At 42.2% G+C, this 20,954-nt stretch overlaps 1 protein-coding gene across 4 annotated transcripts in view; it reads left to right on the top strand.

Annotated features, from left to right (window-relative positions):
- The first annotated feature begins 2,214 nt into the window (after nucleotides 1–2,214).
- Nucleotides 2,215–20,954, top strand: part of FSIP1 (fibrous sheath interacting protein 1) — a 229,149-nt gene continuing 210,409 nt past the window's right edge. For 3 of the 4 annotated variants that reach the window (XM_051822082.3, XM_089309433.1, XM_089309434.1), the window contains exons 1-4: nucleotides 2,219–2,353; nucleotides 7,115–7,221; nucleotides 8,657–8,789; nucleotides 18,921–19,104. In XM_051822082.3, coding sequence (XP_051678042.2) covers nucleotides 8,664–8,789; nucleotides 18,921–19,104 — 310 coding nt within the window. In that variant the 5' untranslated portion in view covers nucleotides 2,219–2,353; nucleotides 7,115–7,221; nucleotides 8,657–8,663. Of the gene's footprint in view, nucleotides 2,354–7,114; nucleotides 7,222–8,656; nucleotides 8,790–18,920; nucleotides 19,105–20,954 lie in introns of all 4 variants that reach the window. The other variant, XM_051822083.3, reaches the window with a different exon arrangement.

Below are 20,954 nucleotides of genomic sequence, written 5' to 3'. Positions count from 1 at the left end.
CTTGAGTTGTTTATCTAAGCCCATTGGAACATTCTGTGGTTTGACCTTTAGTAAGTGTGGGTGCAATCCTCTCCTAGTCAACGGAGTCCACTTTAGAAAGCCCCAGCCTGAGTCGTTTAATTTTTTTCAGGTAACACAGAAATCTACCGTAAGCTTTAGCAGCACTACATAGAATCACAGGTTCAAAATGGTCAATTTAAAGCCTTATTTTGCATCCAAAACTCTTTACTGTTTGAAACACTGTTCATAGAATTTGTATCAAGTACACAATGAATGTCACCTTATTAATATTTATGTTCAAGGATGTCTCACTGCCAGCAGCAGACAGGACCGGGAACAAGCACTTATAACATGGCTCTAGCTACAATCCAGACTGTCTGATTAGACATGTTTCTTCCAGGTGCTCCTGCCCTGATTCCTGGAAATGTTGACCTCGAATTGTGACTCAGAGCGTCAGCATTTTCTGCTCTTGCTTTTGACTGGGCATCAGTGGATTTCTTTAGTAACAACCCTCTGTCAACTGCTAAGGTTTAATTCTCATTGGAGAATTAGAATGCATCCTCTCATTTTCTTTCGACCGGTGTTTTAAAATCTTTGGATTTGGAAAAACATGCAGACGTCTGGAGAAATTTGGGAGAGAAACTCCTGCCTGGAAACACTAAGAGCAAGGACAGTCAGGGTGCAGCAGAGTTTATCAGGGAGAAGGTGGCAGCACTGTAGGTCAGAGAGGTAACAAACCTGATCACTAAGGACTTGGGGGCATCCCGAGGGCTGTAAGTGGAATGGGGGGCCATAGAGAGTCCCGAGGAGTGGCATCGTTTGGCTTGGGTGTGGAGAGCAAAATTCAGGCTGCTTTGTTGAAAGTTGAGTAGGGACCAACAGCAAGATATAGCTAGGAGGTTAGTGCCAAAATCTAGGTGAGAAAGGGTCAGTGTGGACTTGAAGGCAGTGAAGTTGTGAGAAGTGTTTGGATTTTTAAAAAAAATTCATTTATTTGAAAAGCAGTTATAGAAAGGAGGAGGGGAGAATCTTCCATTTGCTGGTTCTCTCTCCAGATGGCCACAATGGCCAGGGTTAGGCCGGATGAGGCCAGGAGCCAGGAGCTCTTTCCGAGTCTCCCTCGCGGATGCAGGTGCCCAAGGACTTGGGACATCTGCTGCTTTTCCAGGTGCATTAGCAGAAAGCGAGATCCGAAGTGGAGCAGCCAGGACTCGAATCTGCATTCCACGCGTAGCAGAGGCGGCTTTACCTTCCGGGCCTCCAAAGTGTTTGGATTCTGACACTGATTTGAGCGAAGAGCTGATAGGATTTAGAACGAACTGTGGAGCATGCGAGGAAGAGGAACTGCCGAGGACTCCGAGGCTGGTGGTCGGAGCCTGGCAGGATGGCGTTGCTATTTGCCGAGATGGTAGGGCGCCGAGGTTTGCTTTTCCGCATGCTAGGTTTCCGCACGTGTCAGTCTTCTTGCACAGCTCAGTGGAAACGTCAGATAAAGCAGCCTGGGGGGCAGGGCAGTCCGGCCTGGAGGGTCCACAAGCAGGATCAGCAGCGGTGGCTGCCGCACTCTTCGGGCACCTCACTGAACCTGCGCCTGTTTGCTTCGCTGAAAAACACCTACAAAAAGCTAGGGGGACAAGGGGGCCAAGAAGGCGAAACAGCCTCGTAAGCGGCAACACGCCCTTCAGACCTGAGGGCCGCCGGCATCTGACGGGGATGGGGACGCAGGAGTCCCCCTGGGAGCTCAGGGAGCTGGTCTTGCGCTGAGCAGTAGAGAAACGCTGAGGAAAAGCAGGTGGAAGGAGTCATCACTGACATGGCTGGCCTGTAGCCCCGCTGTGCGAAATTAACGCTTGCTTATTGTTTACACAGCACTCATTCACATAGAGCTTCATGCACGCCATCCACATGAGCCGCTCAACAGCCTCGTGAGCAGGGACTTGTCGTCACCCCCGTTTTACGGTGGGGAAACTGGGCTCAGAGACGCCTCACAACAATAACCAGAGACAGCACTGCGAGGAGCCAGGCGTGCTCCTTCCGCGTCCAACTCAAACCAGCCCGCTCAGGCCGGCCGCAGGGGCCGCCTCCGTGGCCTGGCCCAACGTCCCCCCTCGGGATGGTACAGCCCTTTTCGCCTATCGCGAGACTGGAGGCGTCGGTTGCCAAGGGAACGGCGTTCCCGGAGGCAGGAGGGTTTGGGACCCGCAGCCTCTGCCAACTCCAGTAAGGCTGCGGTGGCGGGAAAGATCCCTCCTTTTTGGGGAAAGTACGTGACGCTTCGAGTGTCACGGAGCGTCTCTGGCGCCCGTCGCTACTCTGCCACCTGCCAGTAATTCCTCAGGTCCCCGCCCGGAAGGTGAGGAACCGCGCAGATGGGCGGAGCTCGTCGCCGCGCGCCGCGCTTTGAATGGGCGGGGGGCCCGAGGACGGGCTGTCAGGAAGAGCAGGCAGGGCCAATGAGAGGGCCGTGCGGGCCGTGCGGGGCGGGCTCGGTCCTGGGGACGGGCCTATCAGGGGCGGGCCCAGGCCTGGGAGGAGCTGGCGCCTGAGAGTTCCAGGGGCTTCTCAGCGCCCCTCAGAGTCTTCTCTGGCGAGGCCTTTCGCCAGGGTTTTCCTGAACGCGGTAACAAAGCTTCCTGCCCTTAGGATTCCCACATTCCCGGGCTTCTTGCCACCTACACAAGACCATAATGCGCAAAGATGACATGGGCGTTTCACAGACAACAAATAAACAAATACAGTAAGCATTTGACGAGAGACGCCACTGCCTCCTGCGTACCGAAATGTAAATCAGACTCACAGATGCCTTTGACACCTGTCAGCCTGACGAAGATGGAAAGGCTTTCCAGACAAGTATATGGGCCGCAGGCCCGTGTGAGGCCGTGGGCGCGCGCGTGCTCTTGGTGAGGGTCCGATGTGGCACGACCTTTTGGCCCATGACCATAATTTGAAATGCAACGGTTCTTTGGCCCGGCAATTCTCATTTATCCACCGAATCTATGAACACAACTAAAGAAAGGCGGCCAAAAAGGTGTTAATGTAAACACTGAGGGGAATTTACACGTGACGAAAATTCACGCTTTCGCGGCAGAGTTGTTCGGGGTTTTCACTGTCGCACCCGTTTACGTAATTACCACCACAGTCAGCACACACAACAGGTGACGTCATGCCCCAAGCCCCTCGGGAACCCTGTGGTAGGCCCGTCCGGGCCCCCAGCCCTGGTGGAAGCGAACCCTGTGTAGGCTCCGAACCCGGCCTCTTCCCGCTCAGCATGAAGCAGTTGCTGTTCCTCCCCCTCCGTGGATCGGCTGAGTGTCTCTCCGCCTTGCTGGGTAGTGTCCCATTGGACGGGTGTGTCAACCCACTCTGGAGTTGAGGGACGCTTGGATTGTCTCCAAATCTTGGCAGTTATTGGTGACGCCTCTGTAAATATTCAAGTACACGTTTTGTGTGAATGTGAGTTTTCATTTATTGGGTGCATATCTATGGTAGGTATATGTTTAACTTGATATGAAACTGCCCCGAATTCTGCAAAGTGGCTGCTGTAATTTGCGTTCTCACCAGCAATATATGAGAGTTCCAGTTCCTCCCTACCTTTGTCAGTACGTGGTACCTCAGTTTTGTAAAAAATTAATTTTCACCATTCAGATGGGTGTGTAGTGGTATTTAATTGGGGTTTTAAAATTTATTTCACCATTCAAATGGGTGTGTAGTGGTATTCCATTGAGGTTTTAAATTTATTTATTTATTTAATTTGAAAGGTGAGTGTGTGGGAAGGTAGATAATCCATCAACTGGTTCACTCACCAAATGCCTGCAATAGCCAGGGATGGGCCAGGCTGAAGTCAGGAGTCTAGAACTCCACCAGGGTCTTCCTCATGGGTGGCAGGAACCCAAGTGCCTGAGCCATCACTTGCTGCCTCACAGGCTGTGCATTAGCACAGCAAGCTGGATGGGAAGTGGAGGAGCCGGGACTGGAACCAGACACTCTGATATGGGATTGTGTGTACTTACAAGCCAAACACCCACCTTGTCATTGTGATTTAAATTCAAATGTTTCTGAGGGCTAATGATGTTGAATATCTCTTCATGTGCTGATATTGCTGTAGTACATCTTCTTGGGGAATGGGTTTGTTCATTTTTTTATTGCATCTTGATTCTGTCTTATTTATTCTGGATGCAAGTTCTATATCAGATAGAAGTTTTGCAAATATTTTTCTCCCAGTCCTTGGGTTTTATTTTCCTTTTTAAATGTCTTTTGAAGAGTGCAAGTTTTAAGTTTTGGTGCGCTGCAAATTATCAATATTTTCTTTTATGAATCGTGCTTTTGATACTATATGTGAGAAATCTTTGCCTAGCCTACAGTCGCATGTATTTTTCTCAAACTTTTATAGTTGTAAGTTTTTTAAAAAATATTTATTTATTTATTTGAAAGTCAGAATTATGCAGGGAGAGAAGGAGAGGCAGAGAGGGAGGGAGGGAGGGAGGGAGGGAGAGAGAGAGAGAGAGAGAGAAAGGGGTCTTCCACCAGATGGTTCACTCCCCAAATGGCCAAAATGGCCGGAGCTGCGTCGATCCGAAGCCGGGAGCCAGGAAGGAGCTTCTTCCGGGTCTTCCACGTGGGTGCAGGGGCCCAAGGATTTGGGCCATCTTCTACTGCTTTTCCAAGGCCATAGCAGAGAGCTGGATTGGAAGTAGAAGAGCCGGGTCTCGAACCGGCGCCCATATGGGATGCCGGCACCTCAGGTGGCGGCTGTTACTCACTACACCAAAGCACTGGCCCCTAGTTGCAAGTTTTATATTAGTTTGTGATCCATTTTAAGTTTTAAAATTGATTTTATTAGCAAATTTACAAATTAAATGAGTTGACTTAAAGAGTGGTTCATCTTTGTAGTGGAATGTTATGCTGTTGTTTGAAAGCAAGAAGTAATCTAGAAATGTGATACAGAAGAAAATCTCTAAAATATGTAAAAGGAGAAAAGCAGGTTGCAAAGCACTGTGCTCTTTGTGTTTGTGTTAGGGAGGAAGATTGAAAGTTTGCATATGCCTAAACAAACATGAGATAAGAATCTGTGACACTGGTACATAGGATGAGAGATATTTTGACTTTAAAAGCTTTTACATTTTTCTGTATTTTTTTTTTGTTTTAAAGGCAAGTTAAAAATTGTCCATTTGTAGTTTTTACCCATAAAAATTCATGAAAATAAAAGTTTCACTTTATTTTTTATTTGAAAGAATTACACAGAGAGAAGAGAGAGCAGGGTGGGGGTGGGGTCTTCCATCCTCTGGTTCATTCCCCAGTTGCCCACAACGGCCGGAGCTGTGCTGATCTGAAGCCAGGAGCCAGGAGCTTCTTCTGGGTTTCCCACGCAGGTGCAGAGGCCTAAGGACTTGGACCATCTTCTACTGCTTTCCCAGGCCATAGCAGAGAGTTGGTTCGGAAGTGGAGCAGTGGGGTCTTGAGGTGCCCAGCAGTGGCAGTGCCCAAAACAGTTCCACTTTTTAAAGTTTTGCTACTTGTAATTATTAAATAGAGGAGGGCTCAGGGAGGGCTCATTTTCTTTTGATTCTTTCATTTATCCCAAATCAAAAATTACAGCAGTCATATGCTCCTGTTTAGTGATTTTGGTTAATTTTTGAATGCTTTTTAGTAAATTATAGAAATAATCCTAGAACAAGTACATTCTTTGATTAAGAATGCACAATATATTTATTAGAAAACCAGAAAATACAGATAAGCAAAAGATAACAAAAGGACACAAGAACATGGAGAAATCCACCAGTTCAGAACACAGCACTCTCCCTTCATCTGTAATCATCTTTCAGGTCTCTTTCTACATCTTCCTTTAGTTAGAGACATTGAAGTTTTTTTAAACAAAAGATTTATGTATTTATTTTGAAAGAGTTACAGAAGGAGAGAGAGCTCTTCAATCTGCTGGTTCATTCCCCAGATGGCTGCAAGGGCCAGCGCTGGGTTACGCTGAAGTCAGTGGCTTCATCTGGGCCTCCAGACACTTGGGCCACCTTCTGCTGCTTTCCCCAGGTCATTAACAGGGAGCTGGATTGAAAGTTGTGCGGCTGGGACGGGAGCTGGCACCCACATGGGATGCTGGTGGTGGTGTCGCAGGCAGCGGCTTTACCCATTACACAAGGCTGCCCCTGTAATTGAACTTAAGCAAGATTATTCACAGTTTTTCCTTCCCTTTCCTCTCTTCCTCCTTCCATCCCTCCCTCCCTCTTTTTCCTCTTTGTTTTTAATATGTAGATTGCTGTTTATGTCCATAGCCAGTTTTCTACTGGACTATTTTTTCCCATTATTGATGGGTAAGAACTCTTCATGTAAATTTATTAACTTTTTGCCTGTTTATGTTGTATATATTCTCCCCAGTTTTCAGGTACCTTTTAATTTCACTTAGAATTATTTTTTATGTTTGAGACTCAAGAACATTAAATGTTTTGTAATCATCTCTTCTTTTTTGATCTATGCTCCTGGTAGCATGCCTAATAAGTCATTAATTGCATAATTAGGAAAATTGCTTTTATATTTCCTTCCAGTCCCTTGGAGAGTACATATTTTACATTTATTTATTACTTTTAAAATTAGTGTTTACTCTTCTTAAAGTAATACGGTAAAAAAATTTCAGACTGTACTATAAATGTATAAAGGAGGAGCAAAGAAGAATTGTTAGTCTTGTGTGCCAAAGGCAGCCATCTTGAACTTGTCAGTATTATACTTACCTATTATTTAGCTTTATCAAATTTTGCACATTCCCTTTGATTTTTTTTCTTATTATGGATTCAGTGTCTTTTTACACACCCCTTCCCACATTCACTTGATATAATGAAGGCACACTATTTGGTTAAATCAACATTCAGTTCCTAAGTAATTATTACTACTTACATGTTGTTTGGTTACTTTGTTTCTCTTATAGTGCTTTATTTTTCTTGTGGAATTTCTATGTGGCAGCTTAGATTTCTTCCAAATATTCAATCTATAAGATCCTATATCAATGCTTTTTATCCATCCACCTTTCTTTCTGTGGCCAAATTCATAAGACAGTTGGTTAGTTGCATCCTCGCTTATCCCTAGACTTATATTTTATTTAAATTATTTTCAGGGACACAGATGATAGAAGAGACCTACTGCTAAAGCAGACTGAAACATCTGTGGAGCCTTTTAGCTGATCCATGTCACGGATGGCTCCCTGTGCATCTCCCGTTATTGGTGTGTATTATGTCAGCTCTGCACGTGCTTCCATCTCCTTGCTCCCTCTGTGAACTGCAATAAGTCTCCCATGACAGGCTGCCAAGGGCATTTACAAGACATTTGGCCTTTGGTGACTTAAGCTTTCTGGTTGTGATGTGATAGGCGAGGGTGATCCATCATTTGACTATAATAATGTCAATGCTTTCTTGAGTGAGCTGAAACCCTTTTTCAGAGTTTGAATAATGCTGGGCTCAATGCCTTTTTCGTTTGCTGAAGTGGAAAGAGTTGACCTGCTGGTCTCTTAAGCATTAGCTTTGGCACTTTGAATGGTTGGAGGCCAGGCCATATTGTCCCTCTGTGTGCTGAGGAGGAACTGCAGGTCGTTTATGTTTGTGCTTCTGCCAATGTCCAAAGCTTCTCTGGTTTCTGCCTGCGGGATTCAAAGAAAAGAAAAGAAAATAGATAAGTGTTTTATAGGATAAGAAAAAAAAGACATTGTCACATTGTCATACTTGCAAGGAGTAGAGCCGATCGTCTTTCTTCTTTCTGTTGTGAAATGGTTTAATTAATTTAGGGAAGGGTTTGCAGGAACATACGTTCATTGTGTACAGCTGAGTGTTGAGGGTGTAAAAACTGGAATTCTTTGTTTCTTACCTTTTATTCAGCATGCATGTTAGTCCCATATCATTGGACAAATCTGGAATGGTTTTGATCAGTGTGCTTACAATGCCCACATTCTCCATCTACCTTAAGCCACCTGGCCCGTATTTCTTGCTTCAGGAATCAACAGTGTGACTAGAGCAGCCAGGGTGGTGAGAGGCCTTAGTGTCACATGAAAGCTAGTTAAAGATACTGGTAAAGAGAGCCAGATAATGGAAGTCTGTCATCTTCTAGAGGAAGTAGATTTTATTCTTTTGTGTTAGAGGGCAGAAGTAGAATGCTGGGTTTTAGAAAGGGAGGATTGATAACATGAAGGCAGTGCCCTGGAGTTAGGTATTCCATGAAAGTGTGACACTGGAGAGGTGAAGAGAAATAGCTTGGAGGGAATCCCAGGCTGAAGGCTGAGCTAGGGTGGAAAAGGCAGGATATGGAAGGCGAAACCAGAGGAAACCAGAGAGGCCTTAGCAAATCATTGAGATCAAGTGGATTTGGTTGAGAGGCAAGGATGGCCTGGTAAGTGTTGGCTCAGGGACGACCAAGAGCACAGTAAATGTTTTATCATGGATGTATAGGAAGCCACCAAGATGGCATTCACTTCTACATACTCTTTTAGCCTCTCTCAGGCTGCAGTGACATAAGATTTAACAATCCGTGTATGCAAAAGATGTCTTTTGATAAAATTGTGTGACAGGTAGTAACATGACACTAAAAGGCTCTGAGTACTTGGCTGTTCACATTAACTAACAGAAATCCCAGTCATCTTGCTTTTTAATTTTTTGTTTGTTTCTTTCAGGATATCAATGGATATTATAAAGGGGAACCTAGATGGAATTTCAAAACCAGCCTCAAGTTCACGAACCCATCCTGGGAGCAGAAATTCAAATGCTTCTTTGGAGGTGCTCTCACCAGAACCAGCATCTTTTCAGGTAAATTGCTGTTGAGAAATATAAAGGCATGAAGTATAGGTCAAGGTTAAAATATTTTTATGTATGGAATACCTAATTATTTGATATTAATATGTGTGCAGCGCCAAATAATTTTAACCATCCTGTCTCTGTATACTTTAAGCTGGATTTTATTTTATTTAATCTGAAAGCCCCTCTCTGTTTCAGATTTAATATAATTATGTGTTCTTAGGTATTTGGATTTGTTTCTAGTATTTTTTTTAAATTTACTGCTTTTTATTGGATTGGTTGACTATTTGTATTTCTCCTGCTTCAGTCTACTGGATTGAAAATTAAACATTTATTTCTGTCCTTTCCCCTCCCCCATTTTTTTTAAAAATATTTATTTGTTTGTTTGAAAGCCAGTGTTACAGGGAGGGACAAGGGGAGACAGTGAGAGAGAGATCTTCCATCTGTTGGTTTACTCCTTAAATGGCCAAAATGGCCAAGGCTGGGCCAGGCCAAAGCCAGGAGCCAGGAGCTTCATCTGAATCTCCTGCATGGGTGGTAGGCACCCAAGCAATTGGGTTACCTTCTGCTGCTTTCCCAGGGACATTAGCAGGGAGCTGGGCTAGAAGTGGAGCAGCCAGGACTTGAACCGATATCCATAAGGGATGCTGGTGTTGGACATGGCGGCTTAATCTGCTGTGCCAGAACATACTTGAACTAACAACTTTTAAAGTTTGCCAGTGTCCCTACTTTCCTCCTAGAAAATGCAAAGGCTACAGAAGTTAATTTTATCATTCTTTCTGGTGTACATGTACTTAATATTCTGTGTAGATGTTATTATTGTTTTTATTATTTGGATTTGCTAGTTTCAGTTTGCCTGTATGGTTATTGGTTTCTTTGTTTACCATTACTTTTTGGATTTCCCCTCTTTATTCTAACTCTAATTTTTTTCATGTTAAAATAAAAGGGTACTTCAAAAAGCTCATAGAAAAATAAAATTAAAAGGTAAGTTGATTTTGGTGCAGAAGTTTTTGAAATCCATGCATAGATTTTCTTGATACGCATTATCCATGAACTTTACTATGAGCCTTCTATACATGGGTTTTACAATTTCTTTCCACTATTTTTTTAAGAATTTTTTTGTGTACACTTGTATGTGTGTCCTCTAGGACTCATTTTTAATGAGTCTGAGCAGTAAACACATTTTCTTCTGAAAAATGTCTTTATTTTCCCCTCATTCTTGAGAAATATTTTGGCTGAGTATGAAACTCTAGATTGACAGTTATTTTCAAAAAGTGCTTTGAAGATATCAATCTCTTGGTTTGTGGTTCTCTTGTTGCCAACGAAAAGACTTTTGAAAACCTAGTATATTAATTCCACTGTGGTTTGTCTAGCTTAGATATTTTTCTCTGGTTGCCTTTTTTCTCTTTGTCTTTGATGTCTACTGTTACTCAACTGGGGATGGATTTATTTAATCTATCTTTCTGGAGACTTGAACTTTTTTAATCTAAGGATTTGTGTTTTTCGTTTACTTTGAACAATTCTTAGTTACATTTTCAAATATTGTATTTGTCTGCTTTTCATTGCTACAGTGAAATTCCTTAGATGAGCTATTTGTGAATGGAATAGATTTATTTTGGCTTATGGTTCTGGAGCTTGAGTCCAGATTAGGTGAGCCCATTGGCTTGGCATCTGGGAAGGTGGTGGATGGCAGTGGTGGAGCACGTGCAGAGGAACAATCTCACAGGGAGCCAGGAAGCAGACACAGTGGGTGGGCCTCAGTCTTTTCCAATCAGTCTCTTCATGAGAATTATTGTCCAAGAGCACACCCCCAGTGACCTAGGGCCACCCAACTGGCCCACCTTCCAAACATCGTAATTGGATTAAGTTTCCATCCTTAATTTATGACTTTGGGGTTTAAATATCTACATGAGTTTGGGAGCCAAATTTTGTTTAACCATGCCAAATATTTTCACATGCTTTCAAATATTACCTATGTATTTTCTCTAATTTCTCATTCTAGAAGTCATTTATATGTGCTGAACCTTACCCTCCTATCCTTCATGCCTCTTCTTTTCTTTTTAACATTTTCCAATTACATATCTTTAAATGTTTCATTCTGCATAGTTTTTAGCACATATTTTTCAGAGTTTGTATTCTTTGTTAAACTATGTGAAATCTGCTCTTTAATTCACCCATTGAATTTTCTGGACATTTTAAAATTTTTTTTTCAATTCCATCCAATCATTACTGTATGTTAGCTTTTTTCCATGTCTTTTGATTTCCTTCTTTCATCTTTACCCTCATTTAAAATATTTATGTTATTATCTCTGTCATCTTTAAAATATTATGATATCTCTGTCAACTTCTTAGTTATCTTAAGTTCTATTTATCATGTCAGATGATTCTTATGCATGGTTTATCATGTGTTTATAGCTTTTGAACTTTTAGAATAGAAATAATTTTGGGAATTATATGGATCCTTCCAGAGCAGATTCAGGTTTGCTTCTGCTGGATGCACTGGCATGAATCTTTTTCAGTTTTAGCTGAGTTTTCAGCTTTAAGTTTTCCAGAGTACATATATATCCCATGAAACATGATTCTGTAATTGTGAATTCTCAGGAGGGCCTTTTTTCACTTGTAATTCATACATTTGTTTTTGCTACCTACTGTGTTTATAGGTAGGTGTGTTTTTTTTCTAGTCTCTTCTTCTTCTTCTTCTTCTTTTTTTTTTTTAAGATTTATTTATTTATTTGAAAGGCCAAGTTACACAGAGGCAGAGAAAGAGAGAGAGAGACAGACAGACACAGACAGACAGACAGAAGTCTTCCCATCCACTGGTTCACTCCCCAAATAGCTGCAATGGCTGGAGCTGCGCTGATCCAAAGAGGAGCCTCCACTTGGTTCCCATGCAGGGGCAGGGGCGCAAGGATTTGTGTGTGTGTGTGTGTGTGTGTGTGTGTGTGTTATTTATTTATTTATTTTTTGACAGGCAGAGTGGACAGTGAGAGAGAGAGAGAAAGGTCTTCCTTTACCGTTGGTTCACCCTCCAATGGCCGCCGCGGCCGGCCGGCGCGCTGCAGCCGGCGCACCGCACCGATCTGAAGCCAGGAGCCAGGTGCTTCTCCTGGTCTCCCATGGGGTGCAGGGCCCAAGGACTTGGGCCATCCTCCACTGCAACCCCGGGCCCAAGGATTTGGACCATCTTCCACTGTTTTCCCAGGCCATAGCAGAGAGCTGGATTGGAAGTGGAGCAGCCAGAACTGGAACTGGTGCCCATATAGGATGCCAGCACTGCAGGTGGCGGCTTTACCTGCTACGCAGCAGCCAGCTCCTCTAGTCTCTTCTGTCACTGAGGATTTACCTCTTTAAGAGATGTAGCTTTACAGAGCAGGAGAGGAAAGATTCTTTTGCATTTCTTTGCCCTGCGTCAGCCAAAGACCTACCATCTTATGCCTGCATGGGCATTATAATGCCAAGCCCAAAGCTTTCTGAGACTAGCAAATTCTTATGTTCCTCTCCTTGTTTCTCTTTCCCCCACCCCCCAACAAGGGCAGCTGATATAAGGATTTACAAGGTTTCTGTTCCAGTTTTCAGTTTATTTTAATTTCTTTCTTTCTTCCTTTCTTTCTTTCTCCTTCTCCTTCTTCTTCTGACAGACAGAGACAGAGAGAAAGGTCTTCTTTCTGTTGGGTCACCCCCGCAATTAGCTGCTACGGCTGGCGCACTGTGTCGATCCAAAGCCAGGAGCCAGGTGCTTCCTCCTGGTCTCCCATGTGGGTGCAGGGCCCAAGCACTTGGGCCATCCTCTACTGCCACTCCCTGGCCCACAGCAGAGAGCTGGACTGGAAGAGGAGCAACCGGGACTAGAACCCGGGGTGCTAGCGCCATAGGCGGAGGATTAGCCTAGTGAGCTGTGGCGCCGGCCAGTTTTCTTTTAATTTCTATTCACTGGCAATTTCCCTGAGGTTCCTGTGAGCTCATCTATTTCTTTCTTTTTTTTTCTTAAGATTTATTTATTTGTTTGAAAGGCAGAGTTACAGAGAGAAAAGGAGAGACACACAGAGAGGGGAAGAAAGAGAAGGAGAGGGAGAGGGAGAGGGAGAGAGGGAGAGAAGGAGAGAAGGAGAGAGGGAGAGAGAGAGAGAGAAATTGATTTTCTAATTGCTTGTTCACCCCCAAATGGTCACAATGGCCAGGGCCAGCCTTGGCCAAAGCCAGGAGCCTGGAACTCCTTCCAGGTCTCTTTACATGGGTGATAGGGGCTCAAGTACTTGGGCCATCTTCTGCTACTTTTCCCAGGCACATTAGCAAGGGTGAGATTGGAAGTAGAGCATCTGGGACTCAAACCAGCACTCATATGGGATGCTGTCATCACAGGTGGTAGCTGAATCTGCTGCTCCACAATGCTGACCGCCTCCCCATCTATATATAGATGGAGATTATTCAGCCTTCTGTATAGCTCAAACTGGAATATAAAACCAATTTTTGATTAATTAGTCCTAAGCATAGTTGTTATAAACCTAATTCTGGAGTTAGACTACCTGGATTCAAATTAGGGATCTGCCAACCACATTTTATGTAATCTTGGGCAAATTATTTTGACTCTGTGCCACAGATTCCTTATCTGCTCAAAAGGGTTATAATACTATATCCATGAAAAACATAAGAGATAAACTATGTAATGTTCTAGAACAATGATTGGTAGCAAGTAGTCAAAGCATCTTAGTTATTGGTCTGAACTCTTGAACTCATTTGATCAGTCTGTCCTCTTCTATTCCCATTATTTTACATAAAGTCACACAGTAGGTATTCATGAACTACTCATTCAATAGATTTAAAGTCAAGACTTTTCCATTTCTTTTGTAGTTAGGATAATCTTTAGAGACCTAATACATTTATTTTATTTTCTTTAATATTTCTTTACTTATTTGAAGGGCAGAGTTTCCACACAGAGATAAAAGTTTTCCATCCGCTGGTTCACTCCCCAAATGGCTACAGTGGCCAGAGCTGGGCTGATCTGAAGCCAGAGCCAGGAGCTTCTTCTGGCCTCCTCCCTGGGTGCAGGGGCCCAAGTACCTGGACCATCCTCTGCTGCTCTCCCAGGCCATTAGCAGGGAGCTGGATTGGAAGTAGAGCAGCCAGAACTTGAACTGACTGGTGCCCATATGGGATGCCAGCTCCACAGGTGGTGGCATCATTAACTCTACAGTGCTGGCCCCCCACCAATACATTTTAGAATAGCACAGAATAAGTATTCCTGCTTGTATATTTCTTTTTTATATTCTCTTATAGTCATAAATTGAGTTTTAGTTTCAGCCATTATATATATATATATATATTTTTTTTATTTAGGAACACAGTGGTTCTTTCCCCCATGCCCCACCCTGCTCCCTTCCCACCTCCCATTCCCTCTCCCATCTCCTTCTTCGTTATGGATCATTTTTAGTATGACTTCATATACAGAGGACCAACTCTATGCTAATCATAGATTTCAGCAATTTGCACCTACACACACACATCATAAAAAGTACAGTTTGGGGAGAGAATTTGCAGTCAATCTCATATTGCAATTCAATAGGGACAGAGTCCTAGCTGGGGAGCAAGTGCACAGTGACTACTGTTGTTCCTTTAACAATTAACACTCTTTTTTTTATGACGTCAGTGATCATCTGAGGCTCTTATTGTGAGCTGCCAGGGCTATGGAGGCCTTTGGTGACCATAGACTTAGTCAGTATTTGGCACGGCCATGAGCAAAGAGGATGTTCTCTTTTCCCTTCAGAGAAGAGCGTCTCCTTCTTTGATAACCCCTCCTTTCCTCTGAGGTATCACAGAGATCCTCTGTGTAGGATTTTTTTTTCCCACAGTCTTATCTCTCCATGCCTGAAATGCTCTCGCAGGCCTTTCAGCACGACCAGGAAGCCTTATGGGTTGATTCTGAGGTCAGAGTGTTATTTACTATGAAAGTCATTCTAGGAGTCTGCTGTGTGGACTGCTTCCCATGTTGGTCCTTCCTTCCTTTTTTAATTCTATTATTTTTACCAAGTACTTGATGATATTTATGTCATCCCTTTTGAATTTAGACCAGTCTATCTGTTGCCTTTAACATTTAATATGATTATTGTAACAGTGAAGATGGTGTTTATACCACTGATTCCTAGGATTTGGAGCCCCATGATTAGTTCTTAGGCTGTACCCTGACAGGTAAGTCTATATGCCTGTATGCAGAACTATACTGTTTTACAGTTTTAGACTACCTCCTCCATCTCTTATTTCCTCCCTTGTTTTTAACTGGAATCTTTTCCCAATTGCTTTAAAATACTTATAATTAACTCTGTGTTACATAGAGAGTTCAGCATATAGTGTGAAGTAGAGAGATAAGAGAGAGAAAGAAAACAGAGAAAAAAACGACAAAACAAAACAAAAAGGATATACACAGTAAAAAGTAACAATGGTTAACTGTCCCTCGACAATCAGGTCAAGGATTCTTAAAGACATTAGTTCTAAAAGTGATTATTTCGCTTCTATAGCTTTCATTTTAGTTGCACTACAATTCTCCCAAATCAGGGAGAACATATGGTGCTTGTCTTTTTGGGACTGGGTTGTTTCACTAAGTATGAGGTTTTCCAGCTTGCTCCATTTTGTTGCAAAGGACCAGATTTCATCCTTTTTTACTGCTGTGTAGTATTCCATAGTGTACATATCCCACAATTTATGCAGTCTTCGGTTAATGGACATTTAGGTTGCTTCCATGTCTTAGCTATTGTGAATTGAGCTGTGATAAACATGGAGGTGCAGATAGTTCTTTTGTTTACTGATTTTTGGGTGATGATTTTTTTAAAAGAAGCAACTTTATGATGTTTTCATTTACATGCTTTAATGCATAGATTAATATTACTTCATTCCAGACTTATTTAAAATAAATATATTAATCACTTCAAGTCAGATACTGATCACTTCAAGTCAGATTTTACTTGAAGCCACAGAGCTCCAGGTTAGACTTAGCATATTTATTAGCCAACATGCACTTTGATGGTTATATTGAAAACAAAATTTTCTAAAAGCTGTGGTTTGTGTTAATCAGACTCAGGAAATTAGTAAGGCTTACGTCATATGGGGGAAGAACCTATAAATATGCTATATATTTACTACTGATGGTGAACATTTCATTGTCTGTAAAACCTTACATATTTTTGGAATAATCTGGTATTTTGGTTCATTTTATGTTCAAATATGTCATTTAGTGTATTACTACCATAGATTTATACAGAGTAGAAAATGACTTTAAAATACTGGGGTTTTAATCGAATTTCTGTAGTAATATGTTTCATTATAAAACTTTTGGTTTATTGTTGCTTATGAATATTTCCCTCAAAAACAGCCAATCATTGTATTTCACATAAAAATCCTACGGGTTGGGGCTGGCACTGTGACATAGTGGGTAAAGCCATTCCCTGCAGTGCTGATATCCCATATGGCAGGTGGCTCAAGTCCTGGCTGCTCCACTTCCTATCCAGCTCCCTGCCTGGGAAAGCAGCAGAAGATAGTCCAAGTACTTGCGTCCCTGAACCCATGTGGGAGACCTGGACAAAGCTCCTGGCTCCTGACTTCAGCCTGGCCCAGCCATGACTGTTGCAGCCATTTAGGGGGTGAACCTGCAGATGGAAGATCTCCTCCCCACCCCCCCGTCTCTCTCTGCCTCTCCCTTATCCTTTCCTTCCCTGTCTCCCTCCCCCTCTCCCTCTCTGTAACTCTACCCTTCAAATAAATAAATCTTGAAAAACATCCTATGGATTTCAAGTAGAGAATCTAATTGTTGGGAAGGGTTTTCATGGGATATTTAACTTTACTGGGATTAAGATGCAGGTATGGAGTGAAGGGCACAGAGCAATGAAAACTGGAGGTGGAATATGGTATTGAGAAGGTAGAAGAAAGAAAAATTATGCATATAGACCACAGAGTAGAACAGAAGGGCTGTGGACAGATAGGCTAGGGGCCAATGGGATGGGGAAGATGGTTGTTTTCTAGTGAGTGGGGAATTATGGATAAACTGTGAACTCTGGCTGTAGTTCTCCAGTTCCATCTTTGTTCCATTGCTTTCTGCTCCTTCTGAATTTGGATTTTATGGGATGATAGGAGTGAAATGTCTTTGTGTACCCTGAAATACGCTATCCAAGTATGTTATACCATCTAGTTATCATTTGTATATTGTCAGTTCCCTCATCTGGAACACAACACTTGTTCAAGACGTAAGTGAGTGATAGAACTTTTTCTAGAAGTGTTAGCATTTTTTGCAGAACTATATAGCCTAAAGGGCTAACTGGATATTGTAGAACCCTTTCAGCCCTTTGATACAATTGTGTTTTTGAACACAGAATCCTTTTTAACAACTCCAAGAATATATAAAGCAGGCTTTTTACCAACTGGGCCTTTACTGGGTTAATTCTCTACTGGATCTGTTTTCCCCTCTGTTACACTGGCGTGGGAACACCTATACCACAGGGTCATTGAGAGGAGTGAATGAGGCAGTGTGTGGAAATTGCTTAGCATAGGACATGGCTGATAGCAATTCTTTAATAAATGGTGGATATGATTACAATACTGTAGACTCAGTGCAGTTCCTCTGCATTTATATTTTTGTTCAGGCAAAGAGATGCTCATTTAGTGAACTGCATTTCTGTCAGTTAAATTCTCAGCACCACCCATCTTCTGTCCTAGAGACCTGCAAAGGGAATGCCATTGTAGTAGTGGAGTGTTGAGTATGTTGGTGTACAGAGGGCATGGAACCTTCCAAGGACCAAGACCACTGGAGCAGACAGTCTGTTGGGAGAAGGTCCTCTTTGGAAAGTGGCTGACACTGGCTTTCTGAGATCTTGCCTCTCCCTTGGCCTATGTTCACTTCTGCTATACACATAGTCAGGACCCCATGATTCTTTTTTTCCCTGACTCAACCATAGATATCCTTTCTTATTCTTTCTTATGGAAGCACAACTGTATTTTCCAAATGAACTGTGTCAAAATGTAAAAGGAATCTAGAATGAAATAGAAACCTGTGAATAATATAAAAATAAATAACCAAAGCTCATGATTGTGATCAGAAGACTCAGTAGCACATCTGAATTTAGCCTCTTTTCAGCCGCTCAGTGACCACATGTGACAAGTAGCTATTTTATTGGACAGCACATGCCTAGACCTTCGGCTGTCCATCTGAGTGCATTCAAGGAGCTCAGCCCATGTCTCATTTGGGACTGATTTTGACCCTGTTCCAATATTACTAGAGATTGCTGGAGAACGGTGCTTATTTCTCTGGTGTAAATGTTGTTAATTATAGTTGTGTGTAGGTTAAATTATATTGAATTAAAGTTATTTTTTTAAAAAAGTGTTATTTCTAGAGTACCTTTTTGAAAAAAATTCTATTTTGGGATCAGCATTGTGGTGCATTGCGTTAAACTGCCATCTGCAATGCTGGTATCCATATGAGCACAGGTTCAAGTCCCAGCTGCTCCACTTAACAATCCAGCTCCCTGCTGATGTGCCTGGAAAAGCAGCAGAACATGGTCCAGGCACTTGGAACCCTGCCATCCACGTGGGAGACCTGGGTGGAGTTCCAGGTTCCTAGGTTTGGCCTGGCCCAGCCCTGGGTGTTACAGTCATTGTGAAGTGAACCCCAGATGGAAAATCTCTCTTTCTCTCTCTGTCTCTCCATCTCTCTGTAACTCTGCCTTTCAAATAAATAAATAAATCTTTAAAAAATTTTTAAAAAATTTCATTTGAGAGGCAGATATACACACACACACTCCTCCCATCTGGTGTTTCATTCCCCAAATGCTTGCGACCTGGGAACTCAATCCAGGTCTTCTACAAGGATGGCAGGGACCCAACTCCTTGAGCCATCACCTGTTGCTTCCCAGGGCATGCATTATCAGGAAGTTGGAATTGGGTGGAGCTAGCACTCAAATCCAGGTACGCCAATATAGGATGCAGGTGTCCCAAGTGGTTTCTTATCTATTGTACCAAATGCCCACCCCTCCTGAGTACTTTAATGCTAGTGCATATATTTCTGTATGTCCCCACATATGCTTTCACTAATGCTAAAATATTCTAGAAATGTATCATTTAAAAATATAGTCTTTTCTGGAACATGCCTTTTAAAATTATTTTTAGATTGATACTGCAATCAAGTTGAATTCTGGTAAGGAAGACCAGCCAGAAAGCATGGATACAGAAGAAAGAGGAAATATTAATGATGATAACGGAGAACACTTCTCTGAGAAAACAAAATTAGCCAAAGAAGGGTCAGATGAAGATTTGGACTTGGTTCAATGTCAGATAATACCTGAATGTTCAGGTAGGAAAATCGTTAGGTTATTGGCTGATAATAATTTACAAATGTTATATTTAAAATAGAACTACATGTGTTTTTGTCAGCTGAGTAGAAATAATTAGCCCCCACCAAGGATACTATTTTTTGTGAGCAAGCGGCTATTAATTTTTATGTGTAAGAATATAGAGTGATTAAATGTACTTAGAAATATAATAAAATATACAGTTCCATAAAATTATTATTGTGGTAATTTTGCATTAGTCAAATAGGGAATATTTCCACATTCAGTATCATGATTTATTGATTTTTTGTGACAAAAATGTGTTAAAATGTTTCTGTGGAATTTTAAAAAGTCTTTATAGGGACAGTCCTACTCAATAAAGCTTAGATTTTGAAACACTACTTTTTTTTTTCTGGCCAAAGTGAATTAGAGCAGTGGTCTTCAAAACTTTTTTTTTAATAGAAAACTTTAATAAATATAAATTTCAAAAGTACAACTTTTGGATTATAGCGGTTTTCCCCCCTATAATACCCCTCCTACCCACAAACCATCCCATCTCCTACTCCCTCTCTGATCCCATTCTTCATTAAGATTCATTTTCAATTATCTTTATATACAGAAGATCAACTCTATACTGAGTAAAGATTTCAACAGTTTGCACCCACACAAACCACAAAGTATAAAGTACTGTTTGAAGACTAGTTTGACCATTAATTCTCATAGTACAACTCATTAAGGACAGAGGTCCCACATGGGGAGCAAGTGCACAGTGGCTCCTGTTGTTGATATAACAATTGACACTCTTATTTATGATGTCAGTAATCACCCGAGGCTCTTGTCATGAGCTGCCAAGTCTATGGAAGCCTCTTGAGTTCACAAACTGTGACCTTATTTAGACAAGGCCATAATCAAAGTGGAAGTTCTCTCCTCCTTTCAAGGAAAGGTACCTCCTTCTTTGATGGCCCATTCTTTTTGCTGGGATCTCACTCACTGAGATCTTTCATGTAGGTCATTATTTTGCCACAGTATCTTGGCTTTTCATGCCTGAAATACTCTCATGGACTCTTCAGCCAGATCTGAATGCCTTAAGGGCTGATTTCAGGCCAGAGTGCTGAAAAACTGTTTTCATGATAACACTGAGATGCTGTTTGCCTCTTTGTCCACAGTGTTGACATTGCATTGGTGGGATTATAGTAATGGTGGGCAGAATTACTGGTGCCTTAGCATGAGTCAGTGACAAACCATTTTACTGGTATCATTGTATTCTTTGTGACCAGGTGGTGGCAGGAAAAAGAAACAGCCACTGTCACTCAAGGATGTCCTCTCTGAAGCAGTAAAAAATATTGATATTATTAAATCTTGACTCTTGAGTATTTATCTTCTTTATATCCCATGGGGCACAATCGGAAGTACACATAAAACAACTGTGTTGTACACCTAAGTGTAGAGGACAAGTACTTGTGTGACAGTTTGAGCTGACAGCTGAACTGCCCCCCCCAAGATTTATTTTATTTATTTGAAAGGCAGAGAGAGAGAGAGAGAGAGAGAGACAGAGAGAAATCTTCGATTTGCTGATTCACTGCCCAATGGCCATGATAGTTAGGGCCATGATAGTTCCAGGCCGAAGCCAGGAACCATTTGGGTTTCCCACGTGGGTAGTAGGGGACCAACACTTGGACCATCTTATGGTGTTTTCCCAGATTCATTAGGAGGGAGCTGGATAGGACACAGAGCAGTCAGGACTTGATCTGATGCCCAAATGGCTTACCAGTGTTGCAGGTGGAGGTTTTACCTACCATGTCACAATGCTAGCCCCAGAACTGGCCACTTTTTAAATAGAGTATTACTTTTATTGGAAAGAGCAATTGACAGA

The sequence above is a fragment of the Oryctolagus cuniculus genome, chromosome 12 (genome assembly GCF_051225735.1).
Source record: "Oryctolagus cuniculus isolate XC-2025 breed Fujian yellow rabbit chromosome 12, ASM5122573v1, whole genome shotgun sequence".
NCBI lineage: Eukaryota > Metazoa > Chordata > Mammalia > Lagomorpha > Leporidae > Oryctolagus > Oryctolagus cuniculus.
This window is presented reverse-complemented; position numbering and strand designations above follow the sequence as displayed.